Here is a 21,171-nt window from a genome sequence, read left to right as displayed (position 1 = left end):
AGAGTTAGTAAACATATAGGTTCTCTGCGAATAAACGACGTCCCTTAAGCATTTGTCTACTGTGTGAACAGAATCTTGATTTGTTTTTATTTAGTTTATAAGGTAACATTTGTTGAATTTGAGATGATTTGCTTACGGTGAGGCAGAAACCCAATTACATTCCCAATGAAAAATTGTCTCGAGATAATATGAATGCGATCCTTCTCAATCTGCGGGTTTTCTTCAGAATATATAACCTCTTTCCTAAACTCTGGAACTTTTCAGTGCAGGTTATTATAAGAAATATCCATAATGCTCAGCTTCTTCAACTTGGTAAGCAGTTCGACAGGTATGGTGCCAGTTAGTCTGTTATAAGATACATTAGTTGCACTCAGAGAAGTGAGGTATCCGAATCTGGGAGATATAATACTTGTCAGATTGATGTTCATAAAGTTTATTGTTGTGATGCAACACTCTGTACAGTCGATACAATACCAGTTTTGACAAGGGTCATCTCCTTTCCAACCCTCTACAAGTACACTCGGGAAACCAATTCTCCAGGTATCTGAAAAAAGTAGTGACTCGAGGATCAGGAGAACCCAAACTTCTTCAAAGATTCACACGTGTCGCGGTGACTACAGCCAACAAACATATAACTACAGCTACCATATCTTGTCTTGAACTTGAATCTGAACCAGACATGTCCAACTCAACACTTGGTTACCTTGAAAGCAAAGAAAAACAGATCAAGATTCTAATCAATCAATCAATCAAGTTAAACCAAGTTGCAGAAATGTAACGACTAGACATCTCGAACTCAACGTGAGTGATGGTACTACATGTTACCCTGAGTATCATTTTTAATATAAAAAATATATCTGTTAACAATTTTTTGGATTCTTTAACATATCTCTTTAAATGGCATTACTGTGATTTCACTGAGACCCATCATTGCATTTTACATCAACTGTTTAAAGGATGTGTTTTCAACAGTTAAAAACGTAATTTTGGTTATGTGCATTGTGACTATAAATAAATAAAATCATTGATTGTTCTTACAATTCAACTATTATGTCTATAACTATTTTTGAATTCATATAAATGTTCTCTAAACTAATGAGTCATCTTTTCTATAATATCGATAACATCTGTAATCTATGCTATATAGAAGTCTAGGCTATAACTATTGAGATTTTCCACATAGAATTTAAAACTTATAATCATATTATGAAAAATTATTATTTTAGTTTACTATGTATAAAATGTCAAAATTTCTATAAATAATTTTAAAAAAATAAAATAGAAATCCTGACAAAGTAAGAGAAACTAATAGACAAAAACATTAAAAATAATTAACTTAATATAGATACCATTTTGAAAAAAAAACATAATGTCAAATAATTTTATTTCAAAAAATAGTAAGATTTTTAAAATATACATATATATATATACACTATAATATTTAAACAAAAATGAATACAAAGGTACATAAAAATAAAATAAACAAATAAAAATATTTAAAAGGAAGCTATGTAACATATATATTTTGAAAAATGAACTTAAAATTACAAAACATTTGTTTAAAATATACAAGTAAAGGTTAATAATTGAAGTGACATAGGATTTTAAAATTTAAAACTACATAATATTGAAAATCTTCATTAAGAATTTAAAATATCAATAAAAATATCAAATCATCTTTTAATTTAATATTTTAAATATTGATATTTCCGCAACAAAACTGAAAATAAAATAAAAATCCCTACAAAATATGGTAAATTAACCAAACAAAGATCACTAAAACTAATTGACTTTATATAGATACTATTTTGACAATTAAAATAAAGTTAAATAATAAATTTTAAAATACTTGTTTAAAAAAAAATACTATAATAATTTAATCACGAATTATTTTAAAAGGACATACAAATTCAGTAAAATAATAAAAATATCATTTAAAATGAATCAATTTGACATATATACTCTATGAAAAATTATCATAAAATTAACAAAAAAAATGAACGGATACAAAACAATTTAAGAATAAAGGCAGTAATAATTTAAATCGTATATGATTTAAAATTTGAAGCTACATAGTATTAAAAAATTTTGTAGAATTTTTTAAAATATCAATAAAATATATCAAATCCACACTTTATTCGATACAAATGCTAATTATTTGTAATACTAACATTAGAGAAATTAATAAACAATATGTCTTAAATGTTAGAAAATAAAGATAGCATATATATCAAAATAAAATACAATATTTCTAACAGAACAGGAAAATTAATATGAAATTTATTATAGAATTTGTTTTATTTTTAATTGTTGGTATAGACTATAAAAATTATCTAAATTTATAATATTTTACACAAATTTCTAAACAAACTAATAATTGTTAATTTCAGTTTTTTTTTTCTACTGAACCATTTTATTCTTTGGTTTTTTCTGAACTTAAAAAAAAAGTATTTTTAAAGAGTAGCTAGTAGGAGTAAGACACTTGTATACTACACATATTGTTAAAAAAACTATTAAATGAGTTTCAAATTATTTTAAATTATTAAACATAATAATCTTACGTTTTGACACAAATTGTTTACTCAGTTACATTCATAATTTCATAAAATCTAATCAAATATTTATAATAAAACAAATTTAATATGCGTGTAATCTACGGAAAAAAAACTAAAATTACAGTCATTTAAGAAAATTAAATTTTGAATTCTCTTAAATCTTTAAATTGATTCACAGATGAAGTTATAGATTTTATATTACATATAAAATTTTCAAAGATCTCAAATGAGTTATGTCGAATAAATATATTTAAAGAACAATATTTATAATATAAATCAAAATAAAGAGTCTAAAGAGATATGTCTATAAACTAGTTGAAATTTCTGATAAATAAAGAAGACCAACAATAAATTAGTCTGAAAGATACATAAAAAAATTGTAGGAAAATATAAAATATAAAAATATCAAATTATGTAATAATTCTCAAAGAATGTTATAAGTCTTCATGTAAAACTGCAAAACAAACAAAACTTATTTACCATACCATATATAATATTTTATACAAGAAATAAATATTTATCTAGAATCATACAAAATTAAATGTTATAAAAATAATAAACTAGATCAAGTATAAGATAAATATGATACTCTCTATTTTCTATATTATTTTTACGATGATAAAATGTTACTTAACATTAGTTAAAATTCATTGTATTTATTTAAATATTTTTATGGTCATCAAATATTTATTATAATTAAATTTCAAATCCTCTTATTATTAAAGAGAAGCATTTTTTAAGACTAACCTTTGTTTAGTAATTTATTTACAAGTATGTCATTTTGGCTTAGGTGTCATCAACACATGCATCTTTAACTTTTAATTTTAATAGACCAACAATTACTAGACAAATTACAATATATGCCATTAATACTTACATAATATATTGTTAATGATAAAATGACTACACATATGCCATTACTTTTAAAATGACTACACATACACCATTACATTTGATATTTTTACACATGGAAACAATAAAAACATGTTTCTTCTTCCTTTGACATCAAATGTAGTAAAAAGAATATTCTCTGTTTAGAATACTCTCTTTTAACTTTGTTCTAATAAATTTTTACAATAGACTCCAATCACACATGAAAATAATACTCTGTTTCAAAAATGGGCATCCCGAACATCAAGACCCTTTATAGTGGCAGTTATGAATCCTGCATTTCAATGGCAATTATGCCAAAATATCTTCATAGATCGGAGAATGTTATGAAAAAAATATTTTTATAAGAACATATACAAATTATTACTAACAAAAACAAATACACATTATTTTATTTTTACTGAATCACAGACACATTATATGTTTAAGTTTCAACTTAACCCAAACTATGTTTTCATCTCAGTTTTAAGTTTAGGTTTTCGGTTGCCATGTTTTAACTGATCCGTATAATCTCTATATACATATTACATATATATTGTATAGTATTTCATGTATAAGTTGCAGGTCCGAGAGACAATAATTTAAGTAAAAAAACACAATTATTTTATTTTTATTTTATTTTTATTTTTTGACGTCGACACAATTATTTTATATAAATATGTAATACTTAAACAAAATTGTGTTGTAATAACACAATTACAAAAGAAAATATTTATTATAGTTTCAGTTGTTTTCTAAACTTAAAAATTAATAACAAATAAAATGTTTCTTTCAACAAAATCATGTTCAAATTATGGATATATTTACTGTTAATAGACCCAATAATTGCTTCATTATGCAACAAAATAATGGTTATATTACCTCTATACGAGGAAATTAATTATCTTATTTAGACAATGGAATGCATGACAAGATTGAGGTAATTCCAATGTGACGTTTGCAATAGATTCTTTTCAAGTGGTGAAGATTGTTTCAGAACCTAAAAAATGACTTGCATTTGTATCCTATCTCGAATAAATAAGACGGACAAAGGAATCCGGGCGATGGCGACGGCGACAACTTGCTAGGGTTTCCATGGTTTTTCGACGATGGGATCCGGGCAATCAGTGGAGGATACAGGTTCGAGTAGATCTTTGTCAGGATGACAAGATCAGAGTGACATGGAATCGACAAGGGTATATGGTTACAAGGGTTTTACCAAAATCGCTACGAGATTTCTCGGATTCACGAAGGATTTATTGGTATACGGGGAAGATTGGGATTGATAGGCTTCGGCTATCATTAAGAGGCACATCACAGGAGGAGCTGGGTCGGTCTTGCAGGGGCTCAAAAACGGAAATAAGTCCTTTCTGCAATATACGAGAGGATCCACATGAAGAAGGAGAGATTCAGGAGAACGTGTTACGGAGCGTTCAAAAGGGGCAGGATCAGATAACTAAGCCAATCCCTTCAGTGGCCCAGCTGGAAACAAACCTGGCTCAGACAGACCCTACAGAGGTAATTATGAATTTTGTAGAGATGGAGAATGGCTTAGTACTAGCAAATAAAGCATTAGAGGTTGACGTTAAGGTTTTAGATGAGGATGTGATGGAGGTAAGTGAGGAACAGGTTAATATGGAAAAGACAGGGGAGAATGAGGGTATTGATAATGACTTTAAAAACCTGACGGATGGGGAGGAAAAGGACAAGAGTCTGGATGGAGCTAGTGGTGTTGCAGAGGAGAATAACTCTATTGAGAATGTGGATCAGCTTAAGAAAGGGAAAAAGTTATGGGAGCAGTTTGTGATTTTGGATTTCTTTGTTTCTAATGTTTTAGTAAGCTCTTTGAGCATATTTGTTCTTTTCTTTATATTCTCTTTATTTTTTTTGGGTTAATAATGTTGGTTAGCTCTTTAAGCAAGATGAAGTATTGGAATAAAAATGGCTACTATGCTTATTATTATAGGTTATTTCCTTTGATAAGCATTGATACTGTTTGGTGGATCTTCATTGGGGCAGTTTCACATTGGTGTTTGGTTTTTATTTGGAACCTAAGAGGGAGGTTTGGTGTTACTTGGTCACACTGTTTTGATATAAATTTTCTGGTTGTCTTGGTTGCAACGCATGGATCACTCGCAGCAAGTCAATTTCTCTGCCTGGCTTCATCAACCCAGTTGCAGAGATCCAGCTTTGATATTACAACGGTTATGGAGCTCTTCTTCATGGTGGCACAGGTGGACGATATGGTATCAATAAAGCTTGATGTTTATCATTTTCCTGTTGTAATTACAATTCTTTCAGAGCAAAAGAGGAGTAGATATGATGTTTGCATGGTATATCTGGTCAATGGAAAGAGTTTCAGGAAAGGAAACAATTCTGTTACTGATTTGAGCGGAAGAGGGGCCGAGAGAACATGGTGTCTGGTTTATGTAAATTGGTTTGCTACGGATTATTTTTCGTATAATGCATTAGAGTTTGATTTTGGGAATGGGTTATATTTTCTAATACAAACCATCTTGTGGAAATGGTTTTCTTTGGTCTGGAGGCTCAGTGATATAAAAGGTCGAGGGTTTTTACAAATCCGGTTACGTAGTGACGGCATGAGACGTCTTACTATGCTACTTCTCATGTGTTTGGCCTCCTTAAGTCAAACACAGACACTATTGAAGTACACTGAGAAAACGGTTATGGGCGTGGATTATGGGTGCAAGGTTTTTCAAATGATGTTAATAGGGCCTGTTTCTGATGTTTTTGTGAAGTTGAAAATGTTCGGTACGGAGTGGACTCAACAGTTAATGCAAATATGGAGTGCTTATTTTGATCAAGGCAATTGTATGGATATTTCTCAGTCGTGGTCTTTGTGGAAATTTATGCTGATACAAATGATATTTCTTAAGTACTATTGGGTCGTCTCGTTATGTGTTGTTCAAGATGGTTATAATAATGGTTCTCGGACTGTGACTTTAACCAAAGGTGTGATGGATTTATATAGGGGTGTTGCAGGTGTATTAATCACCTTGATATGGTGTTCATGGAAATCTGGAATTGTTTGGTTTTTGGGTGGCATTGTACCTGAATCCTCTAGCTCGTATGAGCAATTCAATCACTTTTATATATGAAAATACTAAGTTGGAATTGCAGAGGACTTGGAAGTCATTGGACCATAAGTTATCTCAAGGAAATACGGCATAAACATAAACCAGATTTTTTATTTCTCTCAGAGACTAAACAGGAATTTGAATTTGTTCAAAAATTTCAATCTCACTTTGGATATGATAATCTGGTCACTGTGGATCCGAACGGGAGGAGTGGTGGTTTAGCTCTCTTCTATAACAACGAGTACCAAGTAAAGATCCTATATTCTAGTAACAGAATGATTGATATAGAAGCAGTGACTAATGGGAAACAAGTCTTCCTTACTTTTGTTTATGGAGATCCGGTTCAAACGCTTAGAGAACAAGTATGGGAAAGATTAACTCGGTATGGGCTAGCACGATCTGAACCTTGGTTTATTATTGGGGATCTAAATGAGATAACTGGGAATCATGAAAAGGATGGGGGGGGGGGGGCTCTACGCAATGCAGCTTCTTTTATTCCTTTTAATAATATAATAAGGAATAGTGGTTTACTGGAATTTCCGGCTCGGGGTAATAAGATGTCATGGCAAGGACAAAGAGACAAAGGGAAAGGAGCATTTACGGTTAGATGTCGATTGGATAGAGCCTTGGCTAATGAGGAATGGCATACACTTTTCCCATATTCTTATACAGAATATCTGAGACTGGTGGGATCGGATCATAGACCTGTGGTAGCTTTTTTGGACGATAAGGTTACAGGACGGAAAAGAGGACAATTCAGGTTTGATAAGCGATGGATTGGCCAAGAAGGACTCATGGAATCAATTGTATCGGGGTGGACAGAAAACCAGGGAAGCCTTTCTGAAGATTTTATGACAAAGATTAATAATTGTCGTCATGAAATTTCATCATGGCGGAAAAATAATCAACCATATGGTAAGTACAAAATTCATAATCTCCAAAACGCGCTGGAAGAAGTACAAACAGATAATAATAGGTCACAAGAGGAAATTATTGAGATTTCCAGGAAATTACAAGAGGCATATAAGGATGAAGAGGAATATTGGCACCAGAAGAGTAGAAATATGTGGTATTCATCTGGGGACCTAAATACTAAGTTTTATCATGCTTTGACAAAGCAACGTCGGATCCGAAACAAAATAGTGGGTCTCCATGATGAAGCGGGTAATTGGATTACAGAAGAGAACGGTATTGAAAAAGTGGCAGTGGATTACTTTGCTGGTTTGTTTAGTTCAACTAACCCAAGGGAGTTTGATAGTTTTTTGGAGGAAATAGGTCCATCAATTTCCCCTCAGATGAATCAATTGTTACTGCGAAGAGCTACGGAAGAAGAAGTTCGACAAGCACTATTTATGATGCATCCGGAGAAAGCGCCTGGCCCAGATGGAATGACGGCCCTCTTTTTCCAACACTCCTGGAATGTCGTTAAGAAGGATGTGGTTGATTTGGTCAATAATTTTTTGGTCACAGGAGATATGGATTCATGGTTAAACATAACAAACATTTGCATGATCCCAAAAATAGAGAGACCTACAAGGATGACGGAACTAAGACCGATAAGCCTATGTAACGTTGGTTACAAGATCATTTCGAAAGTTTTATGTCAAAGATTGAAAATTTGTCTTCCCCATCTAATCTCGGAGACGCAATCGGCTTTTGTGGCAGGAAGGTTAATATCGGATAATATTCTTATTGCGCAGGAAATGTTCCATGGTTTGCGAACCAACAAATCTTGTGAAAATAAATTTATGGCAATTAAAACAGATATGAGTAAGACATATGATCGGAAGAGTGGAATTTTATAGAGGCCTTACTTAATAAAATGGGATTTGATCCGCATTGGGTTAAATTAATGCGAGAGTGTATATCTTCAGTTCAATATAGAGTTTTACTCAATGGGCAGCCACGAGGTCTCATTATACCTCAGCGGGGACTACGGCAGGGGGATCCATTATCTCCTTATTTATTTATTATGTGTACAAAGGCTCTAATTATGAATATAAAAAAGGCAGAGCGGATGAAACAATTGACCGGTATGAAGGTAGCTAGAGCGTGTCCAGCTGTCTCTCATTTGCTATTTGCAGATGATAGTTTGTTCTTTTGCAAGGCAAACAAAGAAGAGTGCCACACTATTCTTAGGATACTAAAGGATTAAGAGGCTGTATCAGGACAACAAATTAATTTTCAAAAATCCTCAATTCAATTTGGACATAAGATTGAAGAATCAAGCCGGGAGGAATTGCGAGATATATTGGGGATTCAGAATTTAGGAGGAATGAGTTCTTATTTAGGTCTGCCGGAAAGTTTAGGAGGATCCAAGGTTCAAGTGTTTGGTTTTTTGTACAAGATCGTCTGAATAATAGGGTGAATGGTTGGACCTTTAGATTTTTCACTAAAAGGGGAAAAGAGGTGATTATTAAGTCTATGATAACTGCGCTACCAAACCATGTGATGTCCGTGTATCGGTTACCGAAAGCTACAGTGAAGAAACTAACGAGTGCGGTAGCCCAGTTTTGGTGGAGTCCAGGAGGAAGCACACGAGGTATGCATTGGAAATCATGGGATAAATTGTGTGAACATAAGGATAATGGTGGGTTAGGGTTCAAGGATCTGAATGATTTTAATACGGCAATGCTTGGAAAGCAATTGTGGAGGCTGATCGAGAAGCCAAGTTCTCTTTTCTCTCGAGTTTTCAAAGGACGGTATTACAGGAATGCTTCACCCCTGGATCCGATTCGCTCATATTCCCCGTCGTATGGCTGGAGGAGTATCACCTCTGCTAGATCTCTGGTTTGTAAAGGACTAATTAAAAGGGTGGGTACAGGATCATCTATCTCAGTATGGAATGATCCTTGGATCCCATCCACTCGCCCGAGACCAGCTAACAAAAATTTTCATGACAGTTATCCGGACCTTACAGTGGATTCCCTTATTCATCAGGATTCCCGCACTTGGAATTTACAGGCACTTAGGACTTTGGTGGAGCCCAACGATGCAAAGTTGATTGAAAGTATTCTTCTGAGTAGAAATCAGATGGAAGATAGGAATGGTTGGCATTTCACTAATAATGGGAAATACTCGGTACAATCAGGGTATCAAGTAGAAAGGATCTATCCTGACAAGGAAAAACCACCAGATTTTTATGGTCCCAATGTGGATATACTCAAGGCATTTTGTTGGAAAGTGAAGTGTCCTCCAAAGCTACGGCATTTTCTATGGCAGTTGGTGACAGGTTGTATAGCAGTGACAAAGAATTTAAAATCTAGAGGAATACAAGGAGATACAGTTTGTGCATGGTGTGGAGACGCAGAGGAATCAATAAATCATGTCTTCTTTGAGTGTCCTCCGGCACGGCAAGTGTGGGCACTATCTAAGATTCCATCAAATCTAATTTTTTTTCCAACTGGTTCTCTTTTTACTAATATGGATCATTTATTTTGGAGAGTTAACCCGAAAATGGAGGATCATCAGTTTGCATGGATACTATGGTATATTTGGAAGGGCCGGAATAATAAAGTTTTCAGTAATATTGATATTGAGCCGAGAGAGACGCTAAACTTAGCAGAATTGGAGTCAAGACTTTGGGCTGAGGCACAAAATATCAATAATCCAAGGGTCGTACCTGAAGTACAGCTTAGATTGCCCTTAGTGACCACAGGAAGATGGTGTTTCACAGATGGGTCTTGGAAAGATAAAGATGTTTTTTCAGGACAAGGTTGGCTCAGTACCCTTCCAGGGTTTGAGGATTTGTTAGGGGCAAGGAATGTGAGGGCAAGTTTATCACCTCTTCATGCGGAGATAGAGGCATTGACTTGGGCAATGGAATGTATGAAAAACTTAAGACAATATCAGGTCACGTTTGCAACGGATTGTTCTCAACTGGTGAAGATGGTTTTAGAACCAGAGGAATGACCAGCATTTGGAAGTTACCTGGAGGATATCAAGCTTTTGAGAAGAAGCTTCACCAACTCAGAAATTGTTCATGTTTCGAGGACGGACAATAAAATGGCGGATCGCTTGGCACGCAGTGCTCGGATACAACCGTCGTTCGTCATACACATGGATGCAGAGTTGCCACTATGGTTTACGGAGTCTATGTGAGTCTGTAAATGTTCTTGCTGTCAAAAAAAAAAAAAATAATTGACGGACAAAGGAAATTTTCACAACTTTCACGATTACTCATGTACCCAGTACTTGAAAAAAAAGGCATGTAATCTTGCACGAGGAGCTAGATGTCAACCAACCTATTTTTCTTCATATAAATTGAGTCCTTCTGGTTAGCAGTCTTAATCGAGTCTAATGCTGATGACAAAACAAAAAGAATGGTTATATTAGTAGTATCCAAACATTAAATGATGAAAAGACACATCAATATAGAAAAGGAAAAATTCCATAAAAATACTTCAACTAAATTTTATTAAGCTTTTTAATACCCAATATTTTTTAGTACCAAGTTTAATACCCCAACTAATTATTTTGTTTATTTTAATACGAAAACTTTCAAAATTGTACCCCTTTTAATACCCAATTTTTTTTAATAGAAAATACTAATAAGTTTCAAACGAAATTTAAAAAAAATCTATAAATCTAAGAAAATATTAAAATTTTCAAAAAAAATAAGATTTAGGAAAGAATGTAAGGAAATTAGTGAGAAAATTTTAAATTTAATTTTGATGGAAAATAAATAAATTAGTTTTCTATTTCATAAAACAAACTAAATTCAATATTTGAAACTTAAAACTTTTAGTACAAATTTTAAGGTTATACACAATTTAGTTACTTGGATTTCTCAAACAGAAAATAAAATTAGAATTTTCTGAGATTTGTTTTGTAAACTTTATAGATTTTTTAATTTTTTTTAAAAAATATATATAAATAATTTTAACTAAAATAAAAAAAGTTTGGATATTAAAATGGGCATAGTTTTAAAAGATGTATATTAAAATGAGAAAAATAATTAGCTGGGGTATTAAAATGGGTAACAAAAAAAGTTTGGGTATTAAAAAGTTTAACAAACTTTAGTTGGGGGTATTTTTATGGAATTTTCCGTATAGAAAATACATCCTTAATATTTTAGCAACTTTTAAAAAACTAATGTAATTGTTAGGAATAAAAAAACATCCTAAAACATTTATTTTGGATTCCACAAAGACAAATTCTTACACATTTTCAATAACTTTTTAGCACCATTGCACGATAAAAAATACCATCAATATAAAAAACACACATCATTTTATAATTTGACAATTCTTCAAACTAATTATATTTTTACAATGAAAAACGCTATCTCTTACATTAATTGAATTATTTAAACTAATTACTTTTATAATAAATAAGTGCAGCCTTTCATATTAATTGAGATTCCTATTATTAATAAATTAAGTAAATATGTGGTTATATATATATATAATTAAAAAATACTTATTATTAAGTAAATTTTTGGTTAATAAGAAACAAAATTGAAATAAAATTTGTATGTCTACCATAATTATAAATATTTTGACAAAGTTTTTCAGATTTTAGTTATGTATGTCCGGATTAAGTAAATATCTCATTTTTTAATTAAATAAATTTGTAATCAAAATAAAAAAGTTATCGATAAAAATGTGTGGCATTGTGTGACCTTTATCGTATGGAAATATTGTAATTTTTAATTTCCGAGTTAAAATTTATAATAATACTATTTTTATAATTTCGGTTTTTGATAATTAAGAATTTGAAGATATTATATGCATCAAAAACAATTCTTTACATTTTTTAGAAAAAACAATTATCTAGCTGTCAAAACGAATTAATATCAAAAATTGCCCTTAATTCAAATAACATTTATCTATTTCTTAAAAAAAAATCCTTATAAGGAAAGGCAAAGAACTAGGATTGAAAAAGTACAATAGACTAGAGGTCAGGTCATTAACTCAAAGGGAAATGATCTTGTTCATCATGTCAGAGGTTTCTAATATTCGAATTACCACTAGAATGAAACTATTATCACATAATGTGATTTCGGGTTTGGGGAAAATAGGGTTTAAGCCCTGCACTTCCTAGTAATTCAAAAAAGAGACTCTTCAGAAAAGGAAAAAAAAAGTAAAAGAGTGTCAAAACGAGCAATTAGGCCAACCACGTAAGCGGAGTGGTAAAGCGTGACATGAGCCCCCTACAAAAATTACGTTATGTTAGTTACCAATCTTATATCATCAAAACAAAACCCATAAAGATTTTCCCTTCAAGTATAAATTAGATCACAAAGTTTAAATTTGTTTTAAAAAGTCAATTCTTATTAATCATCTGGTTCTCTTCTTAGCCAAAATATAAATAAATAAAAGATGAAAATTTTGCTTTGCCTAGTAATGTTCTTTCTCCTCGTCAACGGTTTTGCGACCGCACAAAATCTCATTCAAGATTCTTGCAAGAAAGCTGCAGCTTCAAACCCCAAAATCAAACTTGATTTCTGCGTCAAGACCCTTGAAGGTAACCCGCAGAGCAAGGGCGCGAAAAGCCTGGCCGACTTGGTCATGGCCTCGACCAAGAACGCTGCCACCAAAACGACCAGCTTGAAAGCAATGGCTGACAAGATTCTCTCGGGGAAGAAGTTCGCAAAGGACAGTGAGATGCCGCTACGCGACTGCCTTGAGCTTTATACAGACGCTACTGCTTCCTTGAACGAAGCTATGACGAGCGTTAAATCGCGTAAAAACAAAACCGCCAAGGTGGGTATGAGTGCTGCAATGGATGCGCCTAGCACTTGCGAAACTGGTTTCAAAGAAAGAAAAACGCCTCAGAAGTCACCGTTTACGAAAGACAACGATGTGTTGACTCAGACTATTTCTATTTGTTTAGCTCTTACAACAATGTTGAAATGAAAATATACTAAAAGTGTAATCAAAACATGGATTAAGGAGAAATAATATTTGATAATTTACCTCAAGAGGAATAGTATAAGCAATGTTCATAACCTCTTCAACCGAGAGTTATCTGCATATATTAAAGATCAGAGAAGCCTTTAAATAAACCAAAATCTTCTGAGATTGAATACCAATGTTGAAATATTTGGTGCTTTTTACAATACTGTCCGGTATCTAAGTGTGTTCCATCCGGTTAACTAATCCAAACCAAACCCAAAAAAGCATAGCCAACTCAATTTCTTGAAAAATCATTTTTAACAATTTATTAGTTTTGTAAGCAGAATGAATCCAAAACTGATACTAAAAACGATATGTAACCACAGCGAACAATACTATTTCACAAACCACAAACAAACCGGTTTAGAGAGACCTATCAAGTTAGAAGCTTCACAAAGGAGTGAAAAATGGTAATAGTTATGTTTTCTTACATGTGTGCAATGTGAAGCCCATCGTCATTATCTTCATCTTATTCTTCTTGAATCTTCTCCTCCTCGTCATCATCATCGTTGCAGTTGCGGTTGCAGTAACTAGATGATGAACCAAACAAGAAAGGTTGATCCTTTAGAATCGAAACCTGATCCATGTTAATTAGCATTTCTTTTATAGTTCCAAACCAACTTAGATGTGTAATCCTGAGGCGACACCAGTCCACTCTCTCTGATAAATCTCTTCTGCTCTTCTAACGTTTTTGGCTCATTAAGCGTCAAGTACTCCATCAGAAACTTCTCATGCTCAGGTCTCTGGTTAGCCGGCGAGTAATCAGTCTCCGGAACAAGAGACATTCTTGTGTAAACAAGCCCATCAATAGACTCAGGAAGTTATACTCAGGTGACAAACCTTTCTTCTCCTACAAAGGACGGCTCAAGTTCCTAGAAGCTCCTTTATACACTTTGGCTCGTGATCTTAGCTTTATACTTTGCAGCGTAAAGCAAGCAAGCGAGCCACGGACAATGTAAGAGCAGAAATTCACAAATCCGCAAACCGATACCACTCACCAACTGTAGTCAGAAACTTAATCATCTGTACGTTGGTATGAGCTTGTTGATCAAACCACATCGGTTATCAAGACATTAGAAGAAGGAAATAAGCACTTTTTGGAGCAATTAAAGAAAGTGAATTAAGACAACATAAGACAACATGATTTGGAGATTCAAAGTAAAAATTTTGCTTCAAAAGAGACGAAAGAAAGAAAACAAATTTTATTTTGTGACCTAAATTCCATAGGAGATCCAAATGTTTGTGAGTATTTCGAAGCAAAAAAAGCACAGATTTTATAAAAGTGCGGTCACCAGCAACAAAATCAACAAACTCCTCCATCCACTCTGTTTGGACAATATTTTAATGATCTTTGTGGATCCAAAAGTAATTTACTGGATTACTAAGTTGTTACAATATGTTGTATTAATTAATATTATGTTCAACTTTAATTTGTTATCTAGATGTAAAATCTACGTGCAACTTTTAAAAATTAATTTATAATTAATAATTTTGTTTTAAATATTAAATTAAAAATATCATTTGTTTAGTAAAAAAGTTTGAATTTCAGTAAAATAATAATATTTTTTTATTATTTTAAGTAAAATTGTAAAAATCAAAATTTATTACGTAATAATAAAACTGTGTGTTTTATATGTTAAAAATTGTATTTCTACATAAATATGTAATATGTATTTTACATATAATCTCAAAAAGTGAAAGGACTACTTTGTAAATAAAAAAAAAATGCATCTATTATATAGGATTGCTATTTTTTTCCTCTAAAAATAGAGACAAATTTTAGAGGAGAAATAGAGGTAGGTTTGAGTAGATTTTACTCTAGTATAGCATATAGAGTCAAAAATAGTATAGAGTTGAAGATGCTCTTAGTGAAAACAAATTGTTATGATTTTTGGCTCTTCATGTTAGTTAACAACTAATGTTGTATAAGACCAAAAATTTAAAGGGAAAACTAGATTCTGACCCGCCCTTTGAAAGGGCGGGTATACTTTTTGTTTTTATTTTTTTCTTTGAAATTTAATTTTTGTATATATTTTTTTGTCAACATATTTATGTTATTCTTTGTAATTATATTTGTGTATAAATTTTAATCAAAAAATATTTTATAAGATAATAGAAAACTAAAAAGTTGACCCGGCATATTCCATGTTCCTTATAATCATATGTTTGTATTCCTTTTTTTATAATCATATTTGTTTATTCTAGATTTTTACCCTTCAAGATAATGTTACTTTATAATTTATTTATTTTTTTGTAAATATGTAACATTTTTTATATGTAAAATTTTTTTATATGTTTGTGTATAATATTTTTAAAAATTATTAGTATTAAAACAGTCCTAGTATATTAAAATATTCTTAAAACGATTAAGTATCTAAATTAGTCCATTTAATCTTGGGGAATTGCCACTAATACCACTTTCCTAATACCACTTTTCAACTTTACACTTTTCAAATTTACCATTAAAATTTTAATGGCTAAAGTAACATAATATCCCTCATTTCATTAATTTAACCTAGATATATTCTTCTCCAAATGTCTGTCACGAGATGAAACTGAGATCAAATTGAGACGAGCTCCAACGAGATCTCCGGCAAACTCGGCGATCTCCGGCGAATTCGGCGATCTCCGGCGAACTTGGCGATCTCCGGTGAACTCGACGATCTCCGACGAACTCGACCGGATTGGGAGAGCGTGGTGGCGAGTGGACATCCCGCCGTTCCTCCGCCGGCATTATGTAGTCGTAGTAATCCTCCGATGCTAAATCGGTCACGTTCGTCACGAATCGCATGCCGAGAAGTTCTCCGGCAAAGCTGACAGACTCGACAAGCTCAGACGAACGAGACGATCTCTCAACGCCTAAGAAACACTAACAAAGGTAAGATGATAGTATATGGTGATTTTTGCCTCGTTCTGTAATCTTAGCTTGATTTATCAAAATCGATATGTTTCTAAGAAAGAAGACGAAGTTTTTCAAGTGAAGTTTTCAGATCTCAAATTTATAAGATCTTATAAATTGGGTCATTTCAAATCTTACTGTTGATCTGTTAGCAACCAAAAGACACAAAGCTTAACGTAAGAGTACAATTATTGATTTTGTTGATTTATTGTCATAGTTTTCAGATTTATATAATTATTTAATTCATGAGAAGGTACTAACCTAAGAGTATAATTATTCTATGATTACTTCTTCTCTTGGTTGATTTGGTGATGTTGCAGAGAATTACAAATGTGTGTTGTCAGCTTTTGGATTTAAAGGATGTTGTGGAGAATATGTGTGGTGATATGCATATCTAAGTATCTCACTTCCTTAAGGTAATACAATGCTACTATTTGTAGTTTGACTAGCAATGTTTTAGTATGTGCAGTATATGAGGTGGAACGTTGGTGTTTTGGTAGTGTAACGTTCTATTTATACTTTGTGAGTTTATTTTTTATGTCTTGTTTTGTGTATAATATCTACAGAAGCAGTGGAGATGAATGATGAGTTTGTTGAGTTACGAAAGCATACTATTTTTGAATCTTATTTTTGGAAGTGAATGCTGATGCGTAGAAATAATATGTGACTGGCTTTTGTTCAGATTTTGAAAATTTACGAGGTTGGTGAGCTGTTTGAAGAGGCAAGAGAGACTCTGAAGAAGAATGTGGTTTGTGCTATCAAAGAATTACGTATTTATAACGCTTTATAAAAGTTGCAGAGTTGGCTTCTTAGTACATTCTTCTCTCTCATCTTATTTAGACATCTCTTATACTAAAACAATTGTATCTCTCTTTTAGTAGTTACATAGTTGAAGATATTAGTTGGACATGTAAGTGAGTTTGGTTTCAATTGTTTCTTTTATAGAAGAGTGAGATATGGAGAAGCCTTGATGTTCTCAGACTATGTTAAAGCAATATATCCCTTGTTGAAAGACGTGGCTCTTTCACCAGATATGTCTTTTTTGTGTAGATTGTCTTTTGGAGGGATTTTAGAAAAATTACCTTATAAGCCATTGTAAATAAATTTATAAACGCTTATAAATCACTTTGAGTTTCTTACACTCATTCTGCCTAGCATTCCTCACAAGACTTCTTAAGTTCAAACATTTATGTGTTTTGTATAGACATATACAATCAACTCTTGTTTAAAAACTTCTTAATAAAAACTTATAAATCGTCGAGTTGTACTTTTAACAATAGACTTATAAATAGCTTATATGTTCTTGTAAATAGTTTAATACACCCTTTTAAATAGTTTTATAAACCTGTATAAATAGTTATATACTTTTGTAAAGAGATGATGATACGTGGCAGATTGTGAGGCACATGAGGACAGCAAGCAAGACTCCACCGCTTCAGAAATTTTACATAATTTTATAAATTATTTTATAATCTTTTATTATGGTGTATAAACTTTATAAATTATTTTTATAAACCCTTATAAAATATTTACATACTCTTGTAAACCCTTATATATTATTATACAAACCATTATAAATTATTTTATAAGGCTTTCATAAAGTTTTTATAAACCCTTATTAATAGTATACATACCTCTTATAAATTATTTATAAACTTTCATAACTTTCTTATAAACATTTATAAATGATTTATAGATCTTATAACTTGTTTTATATGTCTTTATTAATGGTTTATATACTCTTACAAATAATTTTACATACCCTTATAAGGCTTTGTAAAGAGATGATGATACGTGACAGATTCTAAGGCACATGTGGACAGCAAGCACGGCTCCACCGCTTCAGAAATTTTACATATCCTTATAAATTGTTTTATTATAATCCTTTATAATGGTGTATAAACTTTATAAATTATTTTATAAACCCGTATACATTATTATACAAACCATTATAAATTATTTTATAAGGCTTTCTAAATGGTTATAGACTCTTTTAGTTGATTTATAAACCTATACAACTCTTATAATACCCCTTATAAATTGAATATAATGTTTCATAAAGTTTTTATAAACTCTTATTAATAGTATATATACCCCTTATAAATTATTTATAAACTTTCATAACTTTCTTATAAACATTTATAAATGGTTTATAGATTTTATAACTTGTTTTATATGCATTTGTTAATGGTTTATAAACTCTTACAAATAATTTTACATATCCTTATAAGGATTTGTAAGGAGATGATGATACGTGGCAGATTCTGAGGTACATGTGGACAGCAATCAAGACTCCACCGCTTCAGAAATTTTAAATTCCCTTATAAATCATTTTATAATATTTTATAATGGTGTATAAACTTAATAAATTATTTTTATAAACCCGTATACATTATTTACATACCCTTATAAACCCTTATAAATTATTATACAAACCATTATAAATTGTTTTATAAGGCTTTCTAAATGGTTTTAGACTCTTTTAGTTGATTTATAAACCTATACAACTCTTATAATACCTCTTATAAATTGAATATAATCTTTTATACAGTTTTTATAAACTCTTATTAATAGTATACATACCCCTTATAAATTATTTATAAACTTTCATAACTTTCTTATAAACATTTATAAATGGTTTATAGATTTTATAACTTGTTTTATATGCATTTATTAATAGTTTATAAACTCTTACAAATAATTTTACATATCCTTGTAAGGATTTGTAAGGAGATGATGATACGTGGCAGATTCTGAGGTACATGTGGACAACAATCAAGACTCCACCGCTTCAGAAATTTTAAATTCCCTTATAGATTATTTTATAATATTTTATAGTGGTGTATAAACTTAATAAATTATTTTTATAAACCCGTATACATTATTTACATACCCTTATAAACCCTTATAAATTATTATACAAACCATTATAAATTGTTTTATAAGGCTTTCTAAATGGTTTTAGACTCTTTTAGTTGATTTATAAACCTATACAACTCTTATAATACCTCTTATAAATTGAATATAATCTTTCATACAGTTTTTATAAACTCTTATTAATAGTATACATACCCCTTATAAATTATTTATAAACTTTCATAACTTTCTTATAAACATTTATAAATGGTTTATAGATTTTATAACTTGTTTTATATGCATTTATTAATAGTTTATAAACTCTTACAAATAATTTTACATATCCTTATAAGGCTTTGTAAAGAGATGATGATACATGGCAGATTCTGAGGTACATGTGGACAGCAATCAAGACTCCACCGCTTCAGAAATTTTAAATTCCCATATAAATTATTTTATAATATTTATAATGGTGTATAAACTTAATAAATTATTTTTATAAACCCATATACATTATTTACGTACCCTTATAAACCCTTATAAATTATTATACAAACCATTATAAATTGTTTTATAAGGCTTTCTAAATTGTTATAGACTCTTTTAGTTGATTTATAAACCTATGGAACTCATATAATACCCTTATAAATTGAATGTATGCTTTCATAACGTTTTTTATAAACTTTTATAAATTATTTACATTCATCAATAATCATAGATCTAACCCCATTGGTTGATATGAGAAAGTGAACCATAGATCTACCCCCATTCATCAATAATCTTATTTGCATAAGGTTCTCCTGAAAATTGAATGTTATTCTTTCTAGCTAGTTCTACAACACTTCCGCAAGGTGTGAATTCTCAATTTCACTAAATTCCTCCTTACCTAAAATACAAAAAATCATTTTCAACATAATTCATATTTGAACGTTGGATGATCAGTTTTGGCTTGTCTGGTAGCTCTGTTGAAGTATCACAATACCTCGTAGTTAACTTCAAAATTGTGCAGAATTTATAAACCTTATAAATTATTTAACAAACTTTATAAACTGTCTTATAACTTCAAATGTTGAATCCTCAGCAAGAATCACAACCTGTAAGTATTTTTTCGGATTTTGTTGTTTTGATCTAAGAGAAAGAGTTATCTATTAATATTCTGATCTAATAGAAAGATTTCTAATAGTGAACATTGAGTTTTTAAAAATTTATAACTCTTTATAAATCGAAGTTATTTAGTAATGTAATTGACATGTTCAGTTCCCGACACTCATAAAAGAAGCATATGTTCAAGCTTATATGAGAGCCACAACTCTGCCATCACACATTTTCTTTGATCTACAATGTTAATCATCAAATTCATCATTGTCTCTTGTTTTTTTTTCTAAAGTCTTATTGACCAACCATTGACATTTTTTAGTTTCTTCTTGTGTCTTAGATTGCAGAGTCTGTTTCTTTTAGCAGCGATAAAAAGTATGATATAACGCAAGTGAAGGCTTCACCTCAGCTGCAGAAAACGATGTGTTAAGTAACTCAATCAACTAAAAGACAATTTAGAAAGGCTTATAAAACAGTTTATAAAGTTTGTTAAATAATCAACTGCGCCTCGCCTCACCGTCCTCTCCATCTCCTCCACGACCCTCCACGGAAACAGAGCAGCATCAAGATGCGCAGTAAACGCGAAATCAAACGCACCGTCGAAAAATGAAGGTTATGAGGATCAGCTCTTCTCTCGAGAGGAAGCGAATCCACCAACTCCACGGCGGTAACGTCAGATAACTCGATCTGGGCCATCGCCATCGGAGCGTGTCCGGCGCCGGCAGAGAGGCAGAGAGCTTTGGTGTGGTTGCGAAGCAATCCAAGATCGCAGAATCGGAGGAAGTAAGAGGAGAAGGAGGAGAGACGCGATATCCAAGCCTTGGTTAGGGACGGAGGAGAAGGAGGAGAGACGGTGGATCTCCGGTGAATCGGAGACAAAGAAGAAGAAAAAAGATCGA

The 21,171-nt window shown here is 31.6% G+C and overlaps 1 protein-coding gene across 4 annotated transcripts; it reads left to right on the top strand.

The window, feature by feature from the left end:
• Nucleotides 1-12,790: 12,790 nt before the first annotated feature.
• On the top strand, nucleotides 12,791-17,219 carry LOC103853752 (pectinesterase inhibitor 12-like). Of its 4 annotated transcripts, XR_004455538.1 has the most exons (3): nucleotides 12,791-16,300; nucleotides 16,642-16,737; nucleotides 17,004-17,219. XR_004455538.1 is itself a non-coding variant. In XM_033285556.1 (1 exon), the coding sequence occupies exon 1, from the start codon at nucleotides 12,847-12,849 to the stop codon at nucleotides 13,381-13,383; it is 537 nt and encodes a 178-aa protein (XP_033141447.1). In that variant the 5' UTR covers nucleotides 12,791-12,846; the 3' UTR covers nucleotides 13,384-17,215. The 4 variants fall into 4 exon arrangements, 1 of the variants encoding a protein (XP_033141447.1); XR_630345.3 differs by having other exon boundaries at nucleotides 12,791-16,737; XR_004455537.1 differs by having other exon boundaries at nucleotides 16,642-17,215.
• Nucleotides 17,220-21,171: the final 3,952 nt, after the last annotated feature.

This window comes from Brassica rapa, chromosome A02 (assembly GCF_000309985.2).
Source record: "Brassica rapa cultivar Chiifu-401-42 chromosome A02, CAAS_Brap_v3.01, whole genome shotgun sequence".
In the NCBI taxonomy this organism is placed as follows: domain Eukaryota; kingdom Viridiplantae; phylum Streptophyta; class Magnoliopsida; order Brassicales; family Brassicaceae; genus Brassica; species Brassica rapa.
Note: the sequence above shows the minus strand (reverse complement) of the source record. Positions and strands in the feature narration are given on the sequence as shown.